This window comes from Pleurodeles waltl, chromosome 3_1 (assembly GCF_031143425.1).
Source record: "Pleurodeles waltl isolate 20211129_DDA chromosome 3_1, aPleWal1.hap1.20221129, whole genome shotgun sequence".
Classification (NCBI taxonomy): Eukaryota; Metazoa; Chordata; class Amphibia; order Caudata; family Salamandridae; genus Pleurodeles; species Pleurodeles waltl.
This window is the reverse complement of record NC_090440.1, coordinates 1,595,974,914-1,595,994,117: the sequence shown is the minus strand read 5'-3', so window position 1 is coordinate 1,595,994,117 and position 19,204 is coordinate 1,595,974,914. Positions and strand designations below refer to the sequence as shown.

Genomic DNA, 19,204 nt, shown 5'->3' with positions numbered 1-19,204 from the left:
GCAATGTACAATACAATCAGTTCAAAATAAGAAAACCTGAAAAACCAAGGCCCAGATTTATGAAAAGTTGCGCTGCACCTAGTGTAGCACCACTTTTCTTGCGTCACTTTGCGCACCCCCTAAAACACCTATTTGTGTGCCGTATTTAAAATACAGCACACCATGGCGGTAGTCAGGGGGACTAGCGTCAGAAATTTTTACACTAGTCCGGTGCTTACAAAGCACCCAGAGGTCCATAGAACACAACAAGAGCCTCTTTTTAACGCCTGCACTTAGCAAGGATTAATCAATGCTGATAACAATGATGCAAGGGAATCTTATAGATCCCTTTGTGCCATTTTTACACCGACCCCCAATGCCGGAATACACCCCTTGCATACATTATGCCGGCCCAGGCATAATGTGGCGCAAGGGGTTACAAAGTGGCGCAATGCAAGCATTGCACAGCTTTGTAAATGTTGTGCCGCGTTCTTGCCCTTCCAATGCCACATTAGCGTAAAAAATGACATTAATGTGGCATTGGATTGGCGCTAGGCCACCATAAATCTGGGCTCAAATTTGTAGAGATTGTCAAAGAATGTGAAGAAAAATCGGAACTTTGCAAGTACTGGGGAGATGTTTAACACATGACAGCTGGAGTGAAAAACTTGGTACATGCTGAAGGTAATTGGGAGCTGCACGTGAAGACTGTGGAGTCACTGATTATTGTGTTTTGTGAATTTGATTGTATAAATTACCTGACAAATAGGTCATGGTATTTGGAAAGAATGAAGAAGCTAGAGGTGGAAAAACCATACCTCTACAGAAAATTCATCCAAAGACATTTTGTGGTGAAAGATAGAGAGGGAAGGTTCAATGCTGTTTCTCCAGATATGAAACTGGAACAGATGATATAGAGATCACAGAAAAGCTCCAAGGGAATTGTTGTTCAGGCACATGAAAGTGAATATGTTGCTCAATTGCAGTTAGTTTACCATGAAGTCCTTTCTATTAGCAATGCTTTCCAAGAGATGACAAATTCAAAATTAATGGACCATTGTGAAACTGTTCTTCACCACAAACTGTGGGAAAGAGAGGAGAATGTTTTATTAAACATGTTGGCAGCCTTCTTTATTTCATGAAGCAGCAAGGAAACCCCATTGAAATGACTGAGCCTGTGCTACTACACATCTTTGTGACCAAACAGTATGTGGATAATGACCTACTGGATGTCCTGGAACATGGATCGAAACTATACACAGAACTGAAGCAGGAGAGATTTGTATTGAAAGAGAAAAAGCTGTTTGACATAATCACTAAAGCTAAACTTCCATGTTTTAATTGCCATAGTAAGAATTTTGTCCACCCAGCCACTACAAAGCAGGTTACAAAAAAAAACAAAAAAAACATAGGGGTGAATTTATGAAGGATATTACATTATATGATCTTCTTCCACCAAACATATTATTTGATGGAGTTGCTGCAACCAAACCAGTGAAGCACAAACTTGTACAAGAGATCGAAAAAAAAACCTTTCACCTGAAAAATTGACATTTGAAAAGGTGTCCTTATTGAAAACTGCTGCTGTTGTGGTGTATAGGTCACAATTGCAATTGGTCAAGATTTCATCCATGCAAATCCTTGGAGAGGTCATTCAGACAGTTCTACAGATATCAAAGTCAGTGTGCACCTTGCAAGAACTGCACATTGTCTTTGACAGTTATCTTGAACTGTCAAAGAATGTGAGAGAAGCAAACAAATTTCTAGGGGTGTAACAATTGACCTAGCCTGCATAAAAAATTCAACGACTATACCGGTGTAACTTGAGAAATTCTGGTCATCAACATCGAACAAGATGAACTTTGAGATGTTAACTCGCCAAAACATTGCTGATGCTTCAGTGAACACTATATTTCCAGTTACTGCAACTGGAATGACTGTCAATGAGGAGTTGCAGCCTGCAGAAATATATTCAACAGGTACGGGCCATATTGTTCAAGAACTAAATAGCAAATTGGAGGAAGCAGACCTTCGTGCTGTGCCACATGTTAAGCGGGCTGTTCAAAATGGTTCCAATTGAGTCATTGTACTGTCAAATGACACAGATGGTATTATTGTGCTACTTAGACTTGTTGCACTGTTCATAAGTGAAGGATTGTCAGAGTTATGGCTACATTATGGAACAGGCGTGAAAAGACACTTAATCCTGCCTCATGTTCTGTAGAAAAAACTTGACCGAGAGATGCTCAGTGTTCTTATCAAAGCACATATTCTTACAGGTGATGGCACTATGAGCAAAATTGGAACTAAACATGGAGCTTTAACTGCTGAACCTGCAAAGTTTCTGAAAGGATTTGCTAAAACAGAAGAAGAATGTGACTTTAAAGACTTAGAAAAATACATTGTGCATGTGTGGAAAATGAGTTCTAACTGTCACACATTTGACAATCTTCGGTACAGTGAGTTCAAGAAATCAGTCCTGCTAAGTGACCTTCCACCGGCATCAAATTCTGTGCATGGACACATTAAAAGAGGATTCTACTTGAACAGAAAATATGTAAATGTTTTGGACCATGCATATGTAGCAAAAGATCCATGTGAACCCGGGGGAAGATATTGATTGGGTGCTAAAACCTATGAAAGTACGAAAGCCTCTACCCCCAGAACGTACATGTAAGTGTACTCCCAAAACCTGTGCTACAAAAAGATGTCCCTGTCAATATGCTCTTCTCAAATGTTCAACATTTTACAAATGTACCATGTGCGATTGCTGTGATAAACATTATTTTTTCATATTCAGACCATAAACATTGTTTGGTTTATACATAAAAGGATTAAAAACATTATTATTTGTTTAACGTCTATATTTCTCTCTTCATCCTCGATTGTAGCCCATTTTGGAAAATGGTGGAAGGGTTGCTGTGAGGAGTTATTTTCTGTCTCTATAAGACTACTTGACCCCCAAAACCTATGGTTTGACACCAAAATTAAATATGTAGGTCTCATGGTTCCTGAAATCACTGCAACACATCGTCCATTTTTAACAATGTTGTCCAGAAAAATTTGGCCTGGATCAGCTATGTCTACACAAGCTAAATTACTTCTCTAATGATCCAAAAACACAAATAAAAAAAAAAAAGCTTGGGACAACAATTTTTTTGGGTGGTATATTAGGGGGCCAAGATCGTTATTGGCCTCGGCTGCCCAGAGACAGTTGAATCATTGAGGCCCACAGTAATGCTGCCCTGCTGCTTGAAATGTATTTATAATTTCCACAAACCCAACCACATTTTATGTTACTTTGTTCGAATCTCTGGCATGTCTATTTGTATCCTGATTCCTTATTCCCTATTGGTTAGCGAGCTGCCAAAAATCCGGCAAGCGCAGTGGCATATTTTTTAACATTAAACAACCACAGTCTCAGTTTGCTGTGGGAGAAAAAAAGAGGAACAACTGGGGGAAGATGAAAGAGTCCCTTATTACTATGTCTGATAAATGCAGGACAGCTGTTTCAAGCCATGATTACAAAAGGGGCTCTGAAGATATTTACTATTACAGCAACAAGCTGCTTTTCCTGAGTACATCAAATAACTCATACTCTGAGTTTCCCTCTAGTGACTTTAGGAATTACTTGCAGAATTGTTCATTTCCACACCATATTTTCCTCATGTATCAGAATTTATAGCATGTTTGATAAACTGCATTATATTACTTGGAAGTAAAAGTAACTTTGGCTTCAAGCAAACATGATTTTGTCCCTTTAACTTGTACGATGGAGCTAGTGCTGTTAACTTGGGAGAGGTTTTAAAAGAGCCATAACAATATGAAGTAATTGTCCTCTTTGTTTTAGGTGCTGGGGTTTGGGCTTGTAGCCTGCAGTGACAATCATGCACTTATGTCACCAGTTCCTCGTTGTTGGCTTTCTTCCTGTCCTCATCTTATCCGGTAATTTAGCCAAAAATATCAACTTCTACAATGTGAATCCTCCAATGGACCGTAAGTAGCTACCACAACCTTAAAATAACTAAAACGTGACATGATAGCTTTGCTTCATTGTATTTTATGGTTATGTTAATGTATAATAACCAATCAGCTTGTCAGTCATGTTCTTTTTTTTGTATGTCAAACTCCATAGAATATAAAAGCAGTTTTGACCGTCAAGCCTAAATAATGAGCGCCTCGTAATTAACGACTGCTTTGCAAACGCTTGTGTACATTGGTTTCGCATTACAAGTTGGTCACAGTTTGCCGCACCCAATAATTGCCAGGTGCAATGAAGTCTGCACCCCCTGATAAATGTAGAGGGGTGGGTCAAACTTATTGAAATTTACTATTAGAAAAATGCTGGTAAAATATTAAAATATGTATCTTTTGGTGCAGAAAGCACCAACATCCTTGTTATGCCACATTTTAGGTGCTATTTACTACATCGGTTAACTTATGAACACTAGTTATTTTTTATGACTATAATAAATACTGCCTACCTGTCTGGAGCACTCATGATGCCAAGGTCTTATTTTGAATACATTGAGAATCTGATTGTAAGGAAAATTTGAAAAAGGTCATTACTAAAGGTCCATGATATGTAGGTTAAAATTTGGCCAGGACAAAGTTTACATTGTAACATCTAAATTTGCTTAATTTTTAGATTTTGACTTAATGCTTGTTACTTGAAATTCTCAAAATTACACCCTTACCCCACTTCGAGTAATTATGCATTTTGGAAAGTAATGGCAGGGACAGTAAACTTCTGCCCCTTAAAGTTCACCATTCATGCAGCTAATGTCAGGTGGTTGCAAATCTGGCCTTTGAATAACCCCTGTTGCATTCTGCTATATTATCAGCACTTTGCTGAATTGCATTAATTGAGTAAATAAGGTGCAGCTGAGATGCACCCCTGAGTGCCCCACAGTAAATTGGAATTTTGAGTTTGGACTTTGATACTTGAACTTCCCCCTGATTCACAAATGTAAACCCCTATTTCCTGCAGTGTGTGTCAATTGCCATACGCTTGGAAACAACACAACATCCCTCATTATTTATTTACACTGTTTTGTATATGTGTGGCAAGACTGTATGTACAAATATTACCTATGTTTTTTTTAAATTCTGTTTCCTAATTACAACGTCTCTGTAATCTTTGTTTTTTTTTCAGTGAGTTTCTATGTTTTTTTAATGTACATTAGTTTTCATTCCTATACATTAAACCAACCATCATCGTGCACATACTTTGACCATGCACAGGGGGGTAGCCCGAAGGGCCTGGGCTGCAGCCAGTCCCTGCGGTCAACCTGTGTACCCACTCAACCCCATGCTGTGTGGCTGTGAATATATATATATATATATATATATATACATATATATATATATATGTTTTAGCTGACATTGTCATCTAATTACAACCTCCCTTTAAACTTTGTTTTTTTCTGTGAACATATATATTAACGCATCCTTGTATTGCATTTCATTCTCTGCATGGATACCAAAGGAAGACTGTATTTATATTTCTCCGATCCCAAAAAGAATGATACAAGTGTATACTTGGTAATGTTGTAACATCATATTTTAATTGACAGTGGTGAGGCTAGTACTGATATTTCAGGGAGCTTCAGTATATTTTTACAACTAGGCTCTGCTATATAGTGGCCAAAACATAAGATCAAAAAGAAATATGTGAAACAGTACTACTGGAGTACTCCTATATGTACTACTTGTCTTTGTGAATGGGCCCAAACCACCCACCAATGAAACGTGTTAAGAGGCGTTACACAGCGCAGATTTGTGTCAAAAGTATTCCGCCGGCTACCGCCATTCCAACGTGCCAGCCGGGCGTCAAATTTATTGAATGACGGTAGCTGGTGCTGCGGCCTGGTTAGTGTCGAAATAAATGGTGCTATCCGGGCAGCGGAGGCATAGGGAAGACTGGGGGATGTGCGTCAAAGAATGGTGCAAGTCAGGTTAGAGTCCAAATATTGACTCTAACCTGACTAGCGTCATTTTTTGACACACAACCTCCATGGAAATGACTCCTGTCTTAGGAGAGACAGGAGTCATGCCTCCCTGCCCAATGGCCATGCCCAGGGGACCTCTGTCCCCTGGGCATGGCCATTGGGCACAGTGGCATGTAGGGGGGCCCAAGTGAGGCCTCCCTATGCCACTTCTACATAAATAAAAAAAGACTTACCTCTACTTACAGTAGATGGGTCGCCCCATCCCAGGGTGTCCTCCAGGGGTGGGCCAGGGTGGCAGTGGGTGTCCCTGGGGGCAGGGAAGGGCACCTGTGGACTGCTTCCATGGTCAGAGACTATGGAAATGAGCCCACAGGTCCCTTAATGGCTGACCTGACCCAGGCGGGGAAACATCCTTTTTTACTACTTTTTTTTCCCGAAGGTCGTGGTTAACGAAAGCGCAACAACGCTTTTTTTAACCACGACTCCGTTTTTTTGTGCCTTAACTACGTATGTTCTGAACAACGAACATGCGTGGTTAAGGTACAAAGAAGGGAGTTGGCGAAGGTAAGTGGTAGGTTTAGGTTTTGGGGAGGGGGTGGGGGGTCAGGGGGTTTTAGGTTTTGGGGTGGGGTTGGGGGGGTGGGGCGTTTTTGGTTTTGGGGAGGGGGTGGGGGGTCAGGGGGTTTTAGGTTTTAGGGTGGGGTTGGGGGGGTGGGGCGTTTTTGGTTTTGGGGAGGAGGTGGGGGGTCAGGGGGTTTTAGGTTTTGGGGTGGGGTTGGGGGGTGGGGGTTTTTGGTTTTGGGGAGTGGGTGGGGGGTCTGGGGGTTTTAGGTTTTGGGGTGGGGTTGGGGGGGTGGGGTGGGGTGAGGGATGTAGGGTGAATGGTGCCTATTGCTAATGATTTTATCAGGAATGCCTTTACAACGAAGTATCGTTGTTAAGGCATTCGTGGTAAAATCATTAGTAGTAGCAACGAGGTCGGTGTTCCGCCCTCGTTGTTAAGGCAGTAATTGTTTTTTAATTTGTTGTTTCGTCGTACAATCACCCAGTCGTTAATAAATGACTATAAACCAGTGTAGAGTCATTTTTAAGGCCCTGCCCCTCCCGTGCGTCATTTTTGCACAGGAGTATAAATAAGGCACAAATGCCTTTGAGTCATTTTTTTCCCAGGAACGCCTACCCTGCATGTCATTAATACAAGGTAGGCTTCCACGGTAAAAAAATGACTCTAACACCATAAATTTGTTGCTAGACGGGTCTAGCGCCAAAGTATAAATATGGAGTTAGGTTTGTGCCGAATTTGCGTTAAAAAAAAATGACACAAATCTGGCACAAACAGAGTATAAGTATGCCCCTATGTCCCATTGTAGGTGTTTCAGTGCCAGTTCAGAAAGGCTCGTAAGAGTACATTACAGACGACTACATGAGTACTCCACTAGTACTCTCTTACATGTCTTTGTAAATCGACCCCTGGATGTTTCATTATAGTCTGTTTTTTCAGGTGCTTTATAATGATTGTAAAGCATGATTTTCTCTTTTTTAATCTTACGTCTTCAAATTTATTTCTTAAAGCCACCCCGTTTCCAAACAGTTTTAAGTGCTTCACCTGCGAGAATGTGGTGGACAATTATAACTGCAACCGATGGGCCGAAGACAAGTGGTGTCCTCAACGTAAGTGGTTGTATGCCATTTGGAGTTTCTTTTAAAAGAAAGATGTCCTACATATGCCAGATTGTGCGCTATAAAATGGAAAATAATAACATAAAAAGGCACATGCCGTTTGCACCGAATTTCGAGGCTTTACTTAATAGCAGCAGTATTAATCTAATGACATTTTGGGGTTGCAAGGATATAATTGAGTTTTTTTCTTATTTAAAAATAGGATTTCTTTTTTAATGAACTCTTTGCAGGAAATTAATTAAACACTTTGACAACTGAGGGTTCATGATCCGATTTAGAACGAAAGTGGGACTAAAGATCAAGTTCAATAAATGTCCTAATCTCAGTTTTAAAATCACTTGGGTTGTCTCAGTTCTTGCTGCCTACTGCCTCCCTGTGCGGGTCCTAAACTGCTGTCTAATTTGCAACAATAAATAAATATATAAGTGCAAGGATCAATGTTTTTCTTCTTAGTAGCATGCTGCAGGGGTGGCCAGTATCAAGGTAACGGAGTCCTAACACTTCTCAGTTTTGAGTCAACCTCTTGCCTCTTTACTCCATCATCCAACAATGACTGTCTCTTGAACTCACGCTGCATCTGACCCATGTGTAGTGTGAACCAAAAGAATTGCTTGAACCTTCTCTTTTCACCTCTTAATGTTAATCTTAGGCTTTTCTAAAAACTCACAACTAATCATTACAGTTTGGGTCTTTAGTGTGGAGGTCGGGCATCGGGGTCAGTTTAGGCTCTCATAGTAGGCAAGTGATAGCAGTCAGTTACAGGGCACGTTGAACATAGTTTCTCACTCTCAACCTGAGGCTGGGTTACATAAAGTGCCCCGGGGGCGCAACAGGCGTTTTTGCCTGCATTGCGCCTACCTGGGGCACTTTGGTATTACAGAAGGGGCCGCAGATGGTTGTGCCTGTGCGGCCCCTTCTTTGATACTGATAGCGCTGCCACACTTATAGTGCCAGCCCCATCTTCAGAGGGCATTCCCTCATTTGCATGGGGGCATAGACCCATGGAAATGAGGGAATCACTTTGCCTCTGCGCTCGCACCGAATTTTTGATGTGGGCTCAGCGACAAATATGCCTTTAGAAGGTGCACTGAAAGTGCCCCACAAAAAGGTGGCACACTTAAAGTGCGCTTTCTATAGGAATCCCTCTAGGGGGGGTGAGAAAAGAGGTCCCATGGAACCCTCAGACATCCCCTTGCAGGTAGTTGCAGTCACGTTCTGCACCCACCTCCAAGGGGATCTCTAATACCCCTTAAAAGTGCAGGTGGGGTGCCACCTGCACAGAGAAACATAGAGCAGCTTTTAAACAGCTGCTCTGCAGCTGCCCTGGGGGCAGCGCTTACAGTATAATACAGTGCACACTCCTTGTTTGCACTGGGTGCATCTTTTGAAAAGTGCACCCAGCGCAAGCGAGGAGAGTGTGCCATATTCTGTAATATGGCCCCTGGACACATCCTTAACAGTTTGTGTGAAGGAAAACACAAATGATGGGAAACTTGGGTGCCTTGAAGTGACTCTCTAAGTCCCCTTTGGTGTTCCTCTGATATGTATTTTATTTGTTTCTCCATCCGGAATTTGCAACTGATTATATTCACCTATGTAAGCCTGGCTGTATGTGCAGAAAGGGTTAGCTTGACACAGTCTAAATTTTATTTCTCTGTGTTTTTGGGGTTTTCCCCAGGGTAAAAATATTATTGAACAACAACGCCACATTAGTTTCTACAGGGGTACCTTTGTTTGACAAACATTATTCATGGGAACGGAGTAAAGATTATTGCTCCATAGTTATGGAGTGGAACATTTTTATCCACCAACCCTTGCTGTTGGTGTGGGTATTTGTTTCACCAAAGGCAATATGTGTAGGGTGGTTGAAATTGTGTTTGTTATTCCGAACTCCTTAGTGGCATTAGTAAAAATCGCATTCTAGAGCTGTTATGCTATACAACCCCCTAGTATCATCTTAACATTTTTCCACCCACTAAAAGGTTTTGCTGAAGGCCAGAGAAATATTTTAGGACTGCCCTCCACCTCAGTCGTAGCCCTAATGTGTCTTATCCAGGAGATGTTTGTGGTGTCATGGAAAGACAGGGGAAAGATACTCCTGTAAGTAATGGTAATTTAATCAACTGTAGCTTGTAATTGAGCCTCCTAGTGTAGCCAATATATTAATGCAAAAAGGAACCTGACAGGCATTCTAAATTGCATTCTCAAGAGAGAAATGTGTGTACAAACAATCCAATAAAATGAGACTAAATCAAATATTTACAATCATTTTGGAGGTCAGCGTTGCAAGAGGCCGAAACTACATATCGCAGCTATACCAAGCATAATTGTTTTTCACCTTGAACCCACTTGCCTGAAACCCAAAATAATCTTTCTAAACTTGAAAACACTCATGTCCTCAGAGAGCAATGGGAAGTGTAGGAAGCTTCTCAGTATCCAAAGAGGAAGAGACACCTGATAGAGCGGTCCGTAGTAATAATTTTACCTGTGTTCGGACGCTCTTTAGGCCGATGAATCTTTTGACTAAGTGGGAACTCTCTGTACTCTTAATCGATCAATTTCATCAAATCAATAATCAATAACGAACATAAGCAATACCTTGATCAACATAACACTTAACAATTTATCCAGAATACATTTCGGCGAACCCTGACCTTTCAGTCAGGAATAACCACACCAGTTTATTCAAAGTTAGTGAATTTATTTCCCTATATTAACAAAGCTAGCACAATATAAATGTGTCTCAACACCAAATGATAAACATATATGAACATTAATAGCTGTCCATAACGGCGGAACAAGTGCAATCTATGTAGCATTTGAATCACAAGGCATTCGATAATAGCAATGCAAATCACTAAAACTATAATTTGTAGTGAACTAATTGCATACATTTAGTCAGCATAACAAGATCTCAAATTGCATCGTGCGACATATGGAATCCTCGTCTAACCTCAAATTAGCATCGGCATGTGGGACTTCATGCAAAAACAATTTAGCAACATTAATTTAGAAAAACTCCTAACTAGGGCTCTTATCAAAATCAGCAGTTGGTTACCTAAAAGAAACACAATGCAATTTTACAATTTCCTTTCATATTTACCAATTACGATCAGCAATCAAGGAAGTCTTCGTCTCACAGGTACCGTTCTTCGGTCGGCATGGGTACCGTTTCGATCAGCATGGGACGGGGCAAAGGGGCAAGGGTGGACGGGGCAATTGCCTCACGGCGGCAAGGTAAAACTACTACTTCATGCAAAGGGATCAAAGTTAAAGTCTCTAGGGCAAGAATCATTAAAGTCTCTTTCTCTCGATTAGAGAAAGCATCAAAGTTTCTTTCAAAATGGCGTCGCAGCAAAGTGGGCCATAATAGCTACGAAGTCTACAAAATGGCGGGATGTCCAATAATGGAGAGAGAGAGTTTCCTCTCGTGCACCTGGGTTTTATAGACAACAGTTCAAATCCAGTAGGGTCTTCCATTGGAGGGTTCATAGGTTAGCTTCAAATTGTCCAATCAAAAACGACAGTTCTCAAGCTTTTACTTAAGCATACATTATCCTTGGAGATGGGTACGCAAGTTGCAACATAGTATACCAATTAGCTCACTTTCAGAGCCTCCATTGTCCGCACCTGCAAATCGACCTTGGAGTAAAGAGAAAATATGCCAGGGTGGCACGAAACCTTAAGATAAGCATGTGAACGATCTCAGTGGAAAAGTACAGCTTCAAGCAAAAATACACGTTTAATAGCACATGGAAAAAAAAATACGAGCATCTAAACCGTGAGACCAGGCAACTAGGCCGAAGCCTGCACTAAAGTAATGCTAAGCTAAAACATTTCAAACAAGCAAATCATAGCACACGTTTACGATTATGTCGGATTAGTGCAATTCTAATACACCACGTTATATAAAGCACGCTTATAAATGTTGTCAAACTACTCTGAGGGCACACTTTGTCCCCGTACAATCTTTATTAGTTCGGTTAAAGTCACACATGATTATTTCACACTACGTTTACGCGTTAATAAATGTAAAACCTTCATTTTCTGCTTCATCAATCACTCCTCTGATGACTACTAGTCATCACACCAAACCACGCCCACACATTTTATTACATTAAAATTCTGTCAGTTCTCTTTTCCTTTTAATTCCCCTAGTTTGCGCCTTGTATTCTTCTGCCATTCTTTTCATAATTTTCTCTTCTTTTCTTCTCTTAATTCTTTCCATAATCATTATTATTCCCCTTTTTATTCCCCAAATTCCAAATATGCAAATTATTACTATTAATATCCCCTCTATTATTTTCAGCAATATTCCGTTCCAAATTCCCCCAATCCAATGTCCCACTGAAGCAAGTCCTTTTCCAACCTTCTCCCACACTCCTGGTTCTTTCAGGGCCAGATGTAGGTAAGTCTGGTTTTGCGAGTTGCAATTTGCGAGTCATAGAGACTCGCAAATTGCAACTCGCAAAACCACATGCAGAAAGGTGTCTCAGACACCTTCTGCGAGTCGGTATGGGGTCGCAATGACCCACCTCATTAATATTAATGAGGTGGGTCGCAAATTGCGGCCCCATACCGACTATGGGCACTCGCAAACATGGAGGCCTGCTGTCGTCAGCAGACCTCCATGTTTGCGACTGCTTTTCAATAAAGCAGGTTTTTTTTTTTCAAAGTGCAACCCGTTTTCCTTAAAGGAAAACGAGCTGCACTTTGAAAAATAAACCGAAACCTTTTGTTTCGGTATTTTTCAGGGCAGGTAGTGGTCCATTGGACCACTGCCTGCTCTGAAAAATTATTTTTGTGATCATTCACAAAGGGGAAGGGGTCCCATGGGGACCCCTTCCCGTTTGCGAATGAGTTACCATCCACTTCAAGTGGATGGTAACTGCGAGTTGATTTGTGACCGCTTTTGCGGTCACAAATCAACTTACATCGCGGTGCGAGTTGCAAATAGGAAGGGAACACCCCTTCCTATTTGCAAGTCGGAAACACATTTTGCGAGTCGGTTCCGACTCGCAAAATGTGTTTCTGCATCGCGCACAGGCATTAGCGCCTCGCAAACGGCGTTTTTCGCCGTTTGCGAGGCGCTAATGCCTTGCTACATCTGGCCCTTAGTTCCTTCAAATCTGCACTTTCTTTTGTTAAATTAGCAAGCATAGTTTTAATCTTCACACTGTTGTCGGGAATATATGTACAACAGTGGCGCGCACCAAGCATTTTGCAAACGCCGCCATCCTTTGCTAAAAGAATGTCTAAAGCAAGCCTATTTTGAAGAGTCATAGCTCTTTCCGCTGCAAGTTCAGCATCAATCAAGATTATAGCACCTGAAAACTTCGTCAACATGTTATCCACTATAGTAGACAACTTTCTTATTTTGATGGAATTCAACACGACTCCCAACGAAGGAATCATGGCTCCAAATATATCTCCTACCACAGCAGCTGCGGTCTCTCTTTTCTGGATACGATGGGATCCAGATGTCTTTTGAATCATCGATAGGTCATCCAGTTGATAAACCTTTGGGAACACTATACCCAAATAACATCTCCCCCACCATCCCTTTGGAAGACGATAATAGGCATTATACCCACAAATGTAATATACACCTGGAATGACAGGGTCAAGTCCGTTCATCATGAATGTCCATTTGGCCTTAAAAATAAACGTATGTTTACACTCACTTGCTCCTACAAAAATATTGTCATAATAGGATTCACCCCGATATATACAAAATTTCCCTACATGCCAAGCATCTAAAGCTATTTTTCCTTGTGTCTTTATTGCAGCAAAATCATAATTATCTACTGAAGTCCTCTTATGTAACTCCTTTTCTAATTTCGCCTTCATTTGTGCTCTTCTATCATCTGTGCGATCTAAAAAGCTTATTTCTATTGCAGAGAGCGAGCAGGTAAGGTTTTCCCTATGAGCGTGAGCCGTTTCAAAAGGTTGCATCGGCTCGAAAAATTCCATCATTATTTTAGCATCCCAATCTTTAGCAATCTGGCTTAGCTGCGCTATTATAGGAACATATGCAAAGGTGACATCATGATTCGAATAAAAATACTGTATGTTAGTTTGACCATAAAATCTAGACATTACTATACTACACGTAATCCCATATGTAAGTGGCATGTGGTGATAAGTCACCCCTTCCTTTACTGATGTCGGTATCTGTGTACACACATAACAATCCTTCGCATCCATAGTCTCAACATATTCTGTTAGCAAGCGATAGAAAACGTTATACGAAAGCTCCTTCCTATCATGCAAGAGCCTCTCATCTATTTCTAATCTTTTCAATGCGGTTAGTTCAGTGACAGTAACAGGAGCAAAAGTTGAAGCCTCAATATTCTCACTCTCACCCTTTCCATGCATTCCAAGCACAATTGCCATTATTATTAGTACACATGTAATTACCAAGCCTATACACACATATTTACAATATTTCTTTCTATTGTTTTGCGTCATGATCTATATAGAATCAGAGAGCTGGAAGCACCTATAAAATAAAACTATTTAGCAATTCAGTTACAAAGCTGAACGAGCGCAATGTTCACACCGTCTTCTTCAAAAGGCCAGTCACTTTTCGGTTAGCAGCATTTGTCTCAATTCGGCAATAACTCAGTCTTTATCGGTTTAGCAAATGTCTCATCCGGTTTAGCAATGTCTCAGCTAGTTGTTTGTTTCACGTTATATTGTAGCAAGCAATATCATGTATTACTCTTTCAATCGACAGAGTCCATAAAACTTTTCTTTTCTATTGGTATCTCTTCTTCTTCTTCGTTCTCGATGCTTAGAGATACAAATTCGTCAGTCCAATCGTCATTGGCTACATATGCCCATTCAGGACCGGAATACCTCCTGTTTGGTATCCTTTTCCTTTTCAATTTCGCCTCTCTTTTCGATTCTGCCTCGCTGGTACTTTCCTCTTTTGTCAAGTCCTTTTCTTCACTCGGGGATGACGCCCCGACAATTACTTCTTTTCTTTTCTCTTTCACTTTTGGCCTTCCTCCCTCGTTCAAACTTTCTTCAGTCCTTTGTTTTATTGGTGATATGCTTAGTCTCCTCTTTGCACCATGTCCATTTGATGGACCTGCGATCTTTTCTGTGGAGGCTTGAACTTTTTCGTTTTATTCTGCCTTGTCCCCTCCTTCTGGGGAATCAATCACGTTCTCTTTTTCCTTTTCTGTATCGTCTGCTTCTGGGAAAGCCCTCCTCTGATCAGGCTCTCCTGCTTTTTCACCTCTTTCGAGCCCTTCGTCACCGTTACTTTCATCAGGCTCTTTATCACTTTCAGCTGCTTCAGGTTCTTTGTCACCTTCAGCTGCTTCAGGCTCTTTGCTACCCTCAGCTGCTTCAGGCTCTTTGTCACCTTCAGCTGCTTCGTCGCCGTCTGAACTTTCTCCTTGGTCTCCCCCAAGCGAGTTGGTCTCTTCGTCCTCAGAGAATATCTCTTTCTCTCCCGTTTCTGCCTGTTCACTTTCAGTTCGGTTTTGCTCTGTCTCAGCACTGCTTTGTCAGGCACTGGTAATTTCAGCGCTTCAACTTCCTCATCTGTGGGACACAACACCTTCTTTGTGTGACTGGCGTGAATCCAGTTGGGAACCCCCGCACACTTCACAGCGGTAGTTGTCGTCAGGATCACTTGGAAAGGGCCTTTCCAACGGGGTTCCAGACACGACTTTCTCACGTGCTTCTTTACCACGACCCAGTCACCTGCTTTCAGTGCGTGTCCTGGACCTTGGATCGGTGGCAAGGTGGTCGCTTCCACCTGGTGAGAGAAAGAGCGAACCACGTCAGCCAGACCCTTGCAGTAGTCTAACACCATATCATCTGTAATATTCAAAAGCGCGTTTGCGGGAACTGCAGGAAGCCTCATAGCCCTGCCCATGAGAATTTCGTGCGGAGACAATCCAGTCTTTCTATCAGGGGTGTTTCTCATTGACATTAGCACTAAGGGCAATGCGTCAGGCCATTTCAAATTTGTCGATGCACATATTTTCGCCATTCTTGATTTCAGTGTACCATTCATCTGCTCCACCAGTCCTGAGGCTTCAGGGCGATAGCTACAATGCAGCTTTTGCTCAATGTTCAGCGCTTCGCAAAGTAACTTTATCACCTCGTTATTGAAGTGACTTCCCCTATCTGATTCTAAAGAGATCGGGAATCCGAAACGTGGTATTAACTCTCTCAACAATAGCTTTGCAACTGTAAGGCTGTCATTTCTACGTGTGGGGTATGCCTCAATCCAGTGACTAAAAATGCACACAATCACCAACACATACTTTAGACCTCCATGCACAGGCATCTCAATGAAGTCCATCTGCATACGACTAAAAGGCCCGCTTGCCCTACCAATGTGGCTCGCGTTCACAACTGTTCCCTTTCCTGGGTTCATCTGCTGGCAAGTGACACATCGATGGCAAACTGCTTCTGCAGCTTGACGAAATCTGGGGTTAAACCAATCAGTTTTGAACAATCTTATCATGGCATCTCTCCCTAGGTGAGCTTGCCCATGATAGAACCGCGCAAGCTGTGATAAGAGACTGTTTGGCAAAACAAATTTTCCCTCATTTGAAACCCATAACTCGTCTGGTCTTTTTATACATTGTGATTTAATCCAGGAATCTCTTTCATCCTCTCTGACGCTATTCTGTAATGCTTTTAATTCATCTATTGTGTCTACGACCTTCAGGGCAAATGCTTCAGCTGGTTCGAGTTCTGGCTCACTTATCGAATTCCAATCATCCCTGAGTAATATACAGTTCAAGGCACAAAATCTTGCGACTTGATCCGCATATGCATTTCCCAGAGAAACATAGTCCTGTCCTTTCGTGTGAGCACTACATTTTACCACTGCAACTTCGGCTGGCACTTGAATGGCGTGTAACAATTCCCTTATTCTCTCCCCGTTTTTCACTGGGGATCCTGAAGAAGTCAGGAAACCTCTTTGTGACCATAGTTGTCCAAAGTCATGCACAATCCCAAACCCGTACTGACTATCAGTGTAAATGGTGACTTTCATCAATGCAGACAGTTGACATGCTCTTGTAAGGGCTACAAGCTCTGCTACTTGTGCAGAATAGACTCCTTGAAGCCATCCCGCTTCCAAGACCCCTGTTACAGTACAGACAGCATATCCTGCTTTCAAAATCCCCATCCCGTCTCTTAGACATGAACCATCAACAAAAAGAATTTGGTCATTTTCATCAAGCTTAGTATCCTTAATGTCCGGTCGAGGTTTTGTGCAAAATTCAGTCACCTGAAGGCAGTCATGCTCGACGTCTTCAGCGTTCTCAATTTCGACATTTTCTCCAGGGAGCAACGTTGCTGGATTCAACGTAGTGCACCTTTTCAGCTGCACGTTTGGTGAGCCCAGAATTATCGTTTCATACCTTGTGAGTCTAGCTCCAGTCATGTGCTGCGTTCGGGAGCGGGTCAAAAGTATCTCAACTGAGTGAGGGACCATGACTGTTACTGGGTGTCCCATCACTATTCCTTCACTCTGAGTGAGGCTGATACCAACTGCTGCTACGGCGCGCAAACACCCTGGGAGTGCTGCTGCGACCGGATCCAAAGTAGCTGAAAAATACGCTACTGGTCTGTTTACGCCACCATGGGCTTGGGTCAAGACAGACAAAGAACATGCATCACGTTCATGACAAAACAATGTGAAAGGCTTTGTGTAGTCAGGCATACCTAAAGCTGGAGCCCTGCACATGCATTCTTTCAATTCAACAAAAGCATCCATCTCCTCTCCTATCAGCTCAATTTGATCCAAGGCATCCTTCTGGGTCAATTTCAGTAAAGGCTTTGCTAGAGTTGAGAAGTTGGGAATCCACTGGCGACAATAACCCACCATTCCCAAAAACTTCCTCACCTCCCTCCTTGTCTTTGGTGGACTCATTTGAAGTACACTCGTTATTCTTTCCTTCATTATTCTCCGTGACCCTTTCTCTATCTGGTGACCCAAGTATTTCACTTTCTTCTGACAGAACTGCAATTTGGAAGGAGACACTTTATGTCCATTCCTTCCCAAATGATTCAACAGAGCAATGGTATCGGCTGTGCAGCCACTTTCTGTCTTTGATGCAATCAATAAGTCATCAATGTACTGTACTAGGGTTGACTCGAATGGCAATTCTAATGCTTCCAGGTCTTTCTTTAGGATCTGATTGAATATTGACGGTGACTCAGAAAACCCTTGAGGAATTCGACACCAACTGTACACTCTGTCTAAGAATTTGAAACAAAAGAGGAATTGGCTGTCCTCATGAAGAGGCACCGAGAAGAATGCTTGTGACAAATCGATGACTGAGAACCACTCAGCATCACAAGGGACCTGGAACATTATCACAGCCGGATTCGGTACTACTGGGCAGCACTTGACTATAATGTCATTTATTTTCCTCAAGTCCTGCACGAGTCGGACCTTTCCACTCGGCTTTATTAGTCCCATTATTGGTGAATTACATGGACTGCTTAACACTTCTTTCAGTACCCCCTGTTTTACAAATTCGTCAATAAGTTGGGCAACTTTCATGAGGGTGTCTTGTGCCATGTGGTACTGTGGGGTCTGGGGAAAGATTGCATTGGGCTCTACAGTCACTTTCACTGGTTCCACTCCTTTCATCAATCCCACCTCTTTCCCTGTCATGTCCCACACTTCCTTTCCGACTGTCTCCCGTAATTCAGCTGGGATGTCTTTTTCAATTATCATCGGGAAAAGACAAATCAGAGGATACTCTTCATCGACAGTTTCCATCTCATCCCCCTCTACACTGTCCTCTTCTTCCCCATCACTGCTCGTCTGGATTGTTATTCCTTCGTTCGAACACATTATCGAACAACCCAATTTGCACAATAGGTCTCTCCCCAATAGTGCTATCGGGCTTGAGTCACATACCACAAACTGATGTACCCCTTGATAGTTACCGATGCTGACTGGTACCGGATCTGTTATTGGGTTCGTCAGGTGCCTGTTCGCTACTCCCACCACTTGAACTGTCCTCCCTGAGAGTGGCAAATTTGGTACTTCACTGCTCTTAACAGTTGAACGTGTGGCTCCCGTGTCAACCAAGAACGAGACACGATGACCCATTACTCTTCCCTCTACGTACGGACCCTTTTGATCAACTTCCAAGGATGCTGCAAGCACACAATCTCCTTCTTCTTCTGAACTTTCACTCTCCCATACATTGTTTATTCCACTCTCACTGTGTAGTGGGAACTGTTGTACGGTGCCATTTGTACTCATTACCTGACCCGAGACCTGTGGAGGAACCATCACTTGCTGCTGACTCATTGGTGCCAAGGGTATCTGCATTTGCTGATTAGGTACCATAGGTAACTGCTGTTGCATTGGCTGCATTTGCGTCATCTGCATACGGGGCATCTGCATCTGCTGCGGCTGCATAGGTTGCAATCCCTGCAACTGATTTACAGTCTGAAAATTTGGGTTTGGACCTCTCAATTTCGGTCCCCTCATTGTCTGAAATGCATTGACATCATTGTTTTGCTGACCAACACTCACACCTGCACCTACACCTTCCTGCACCACCATCGGGCACTCGCGTTTCCAATGACCGACA

General features: G+C 42.2%; 1 protein-coding gene across 1 annotated transcript in view; it reads left to right on the top strand.

Annotated features, from left to right (window-relative positions):
• LYPD6B (LY6/PLAUR domain containing 6B) overlaps positions 1–19,204 on the top strand; it is a 209,795-nt gene that overhangs the window by 162,295 nt on the left and 28,296 nt on the right. Inside the window, exons 4-5 of the mRNA XM_069225222.1 lie at positions 3,830–3,975; positions 7,503–7,601. Coding sequence (XP_069081323.1) covers positions 3,867–3,975; positions 7,503–7,601 — 208 coding nt within the window. The 5' untranslated portion in view covers positions 3,830–3,866. The remainder of the gene's footprint in view (positions 1–3,829; positions 3,976–7,502; positions 7,602–19,204) is intronic.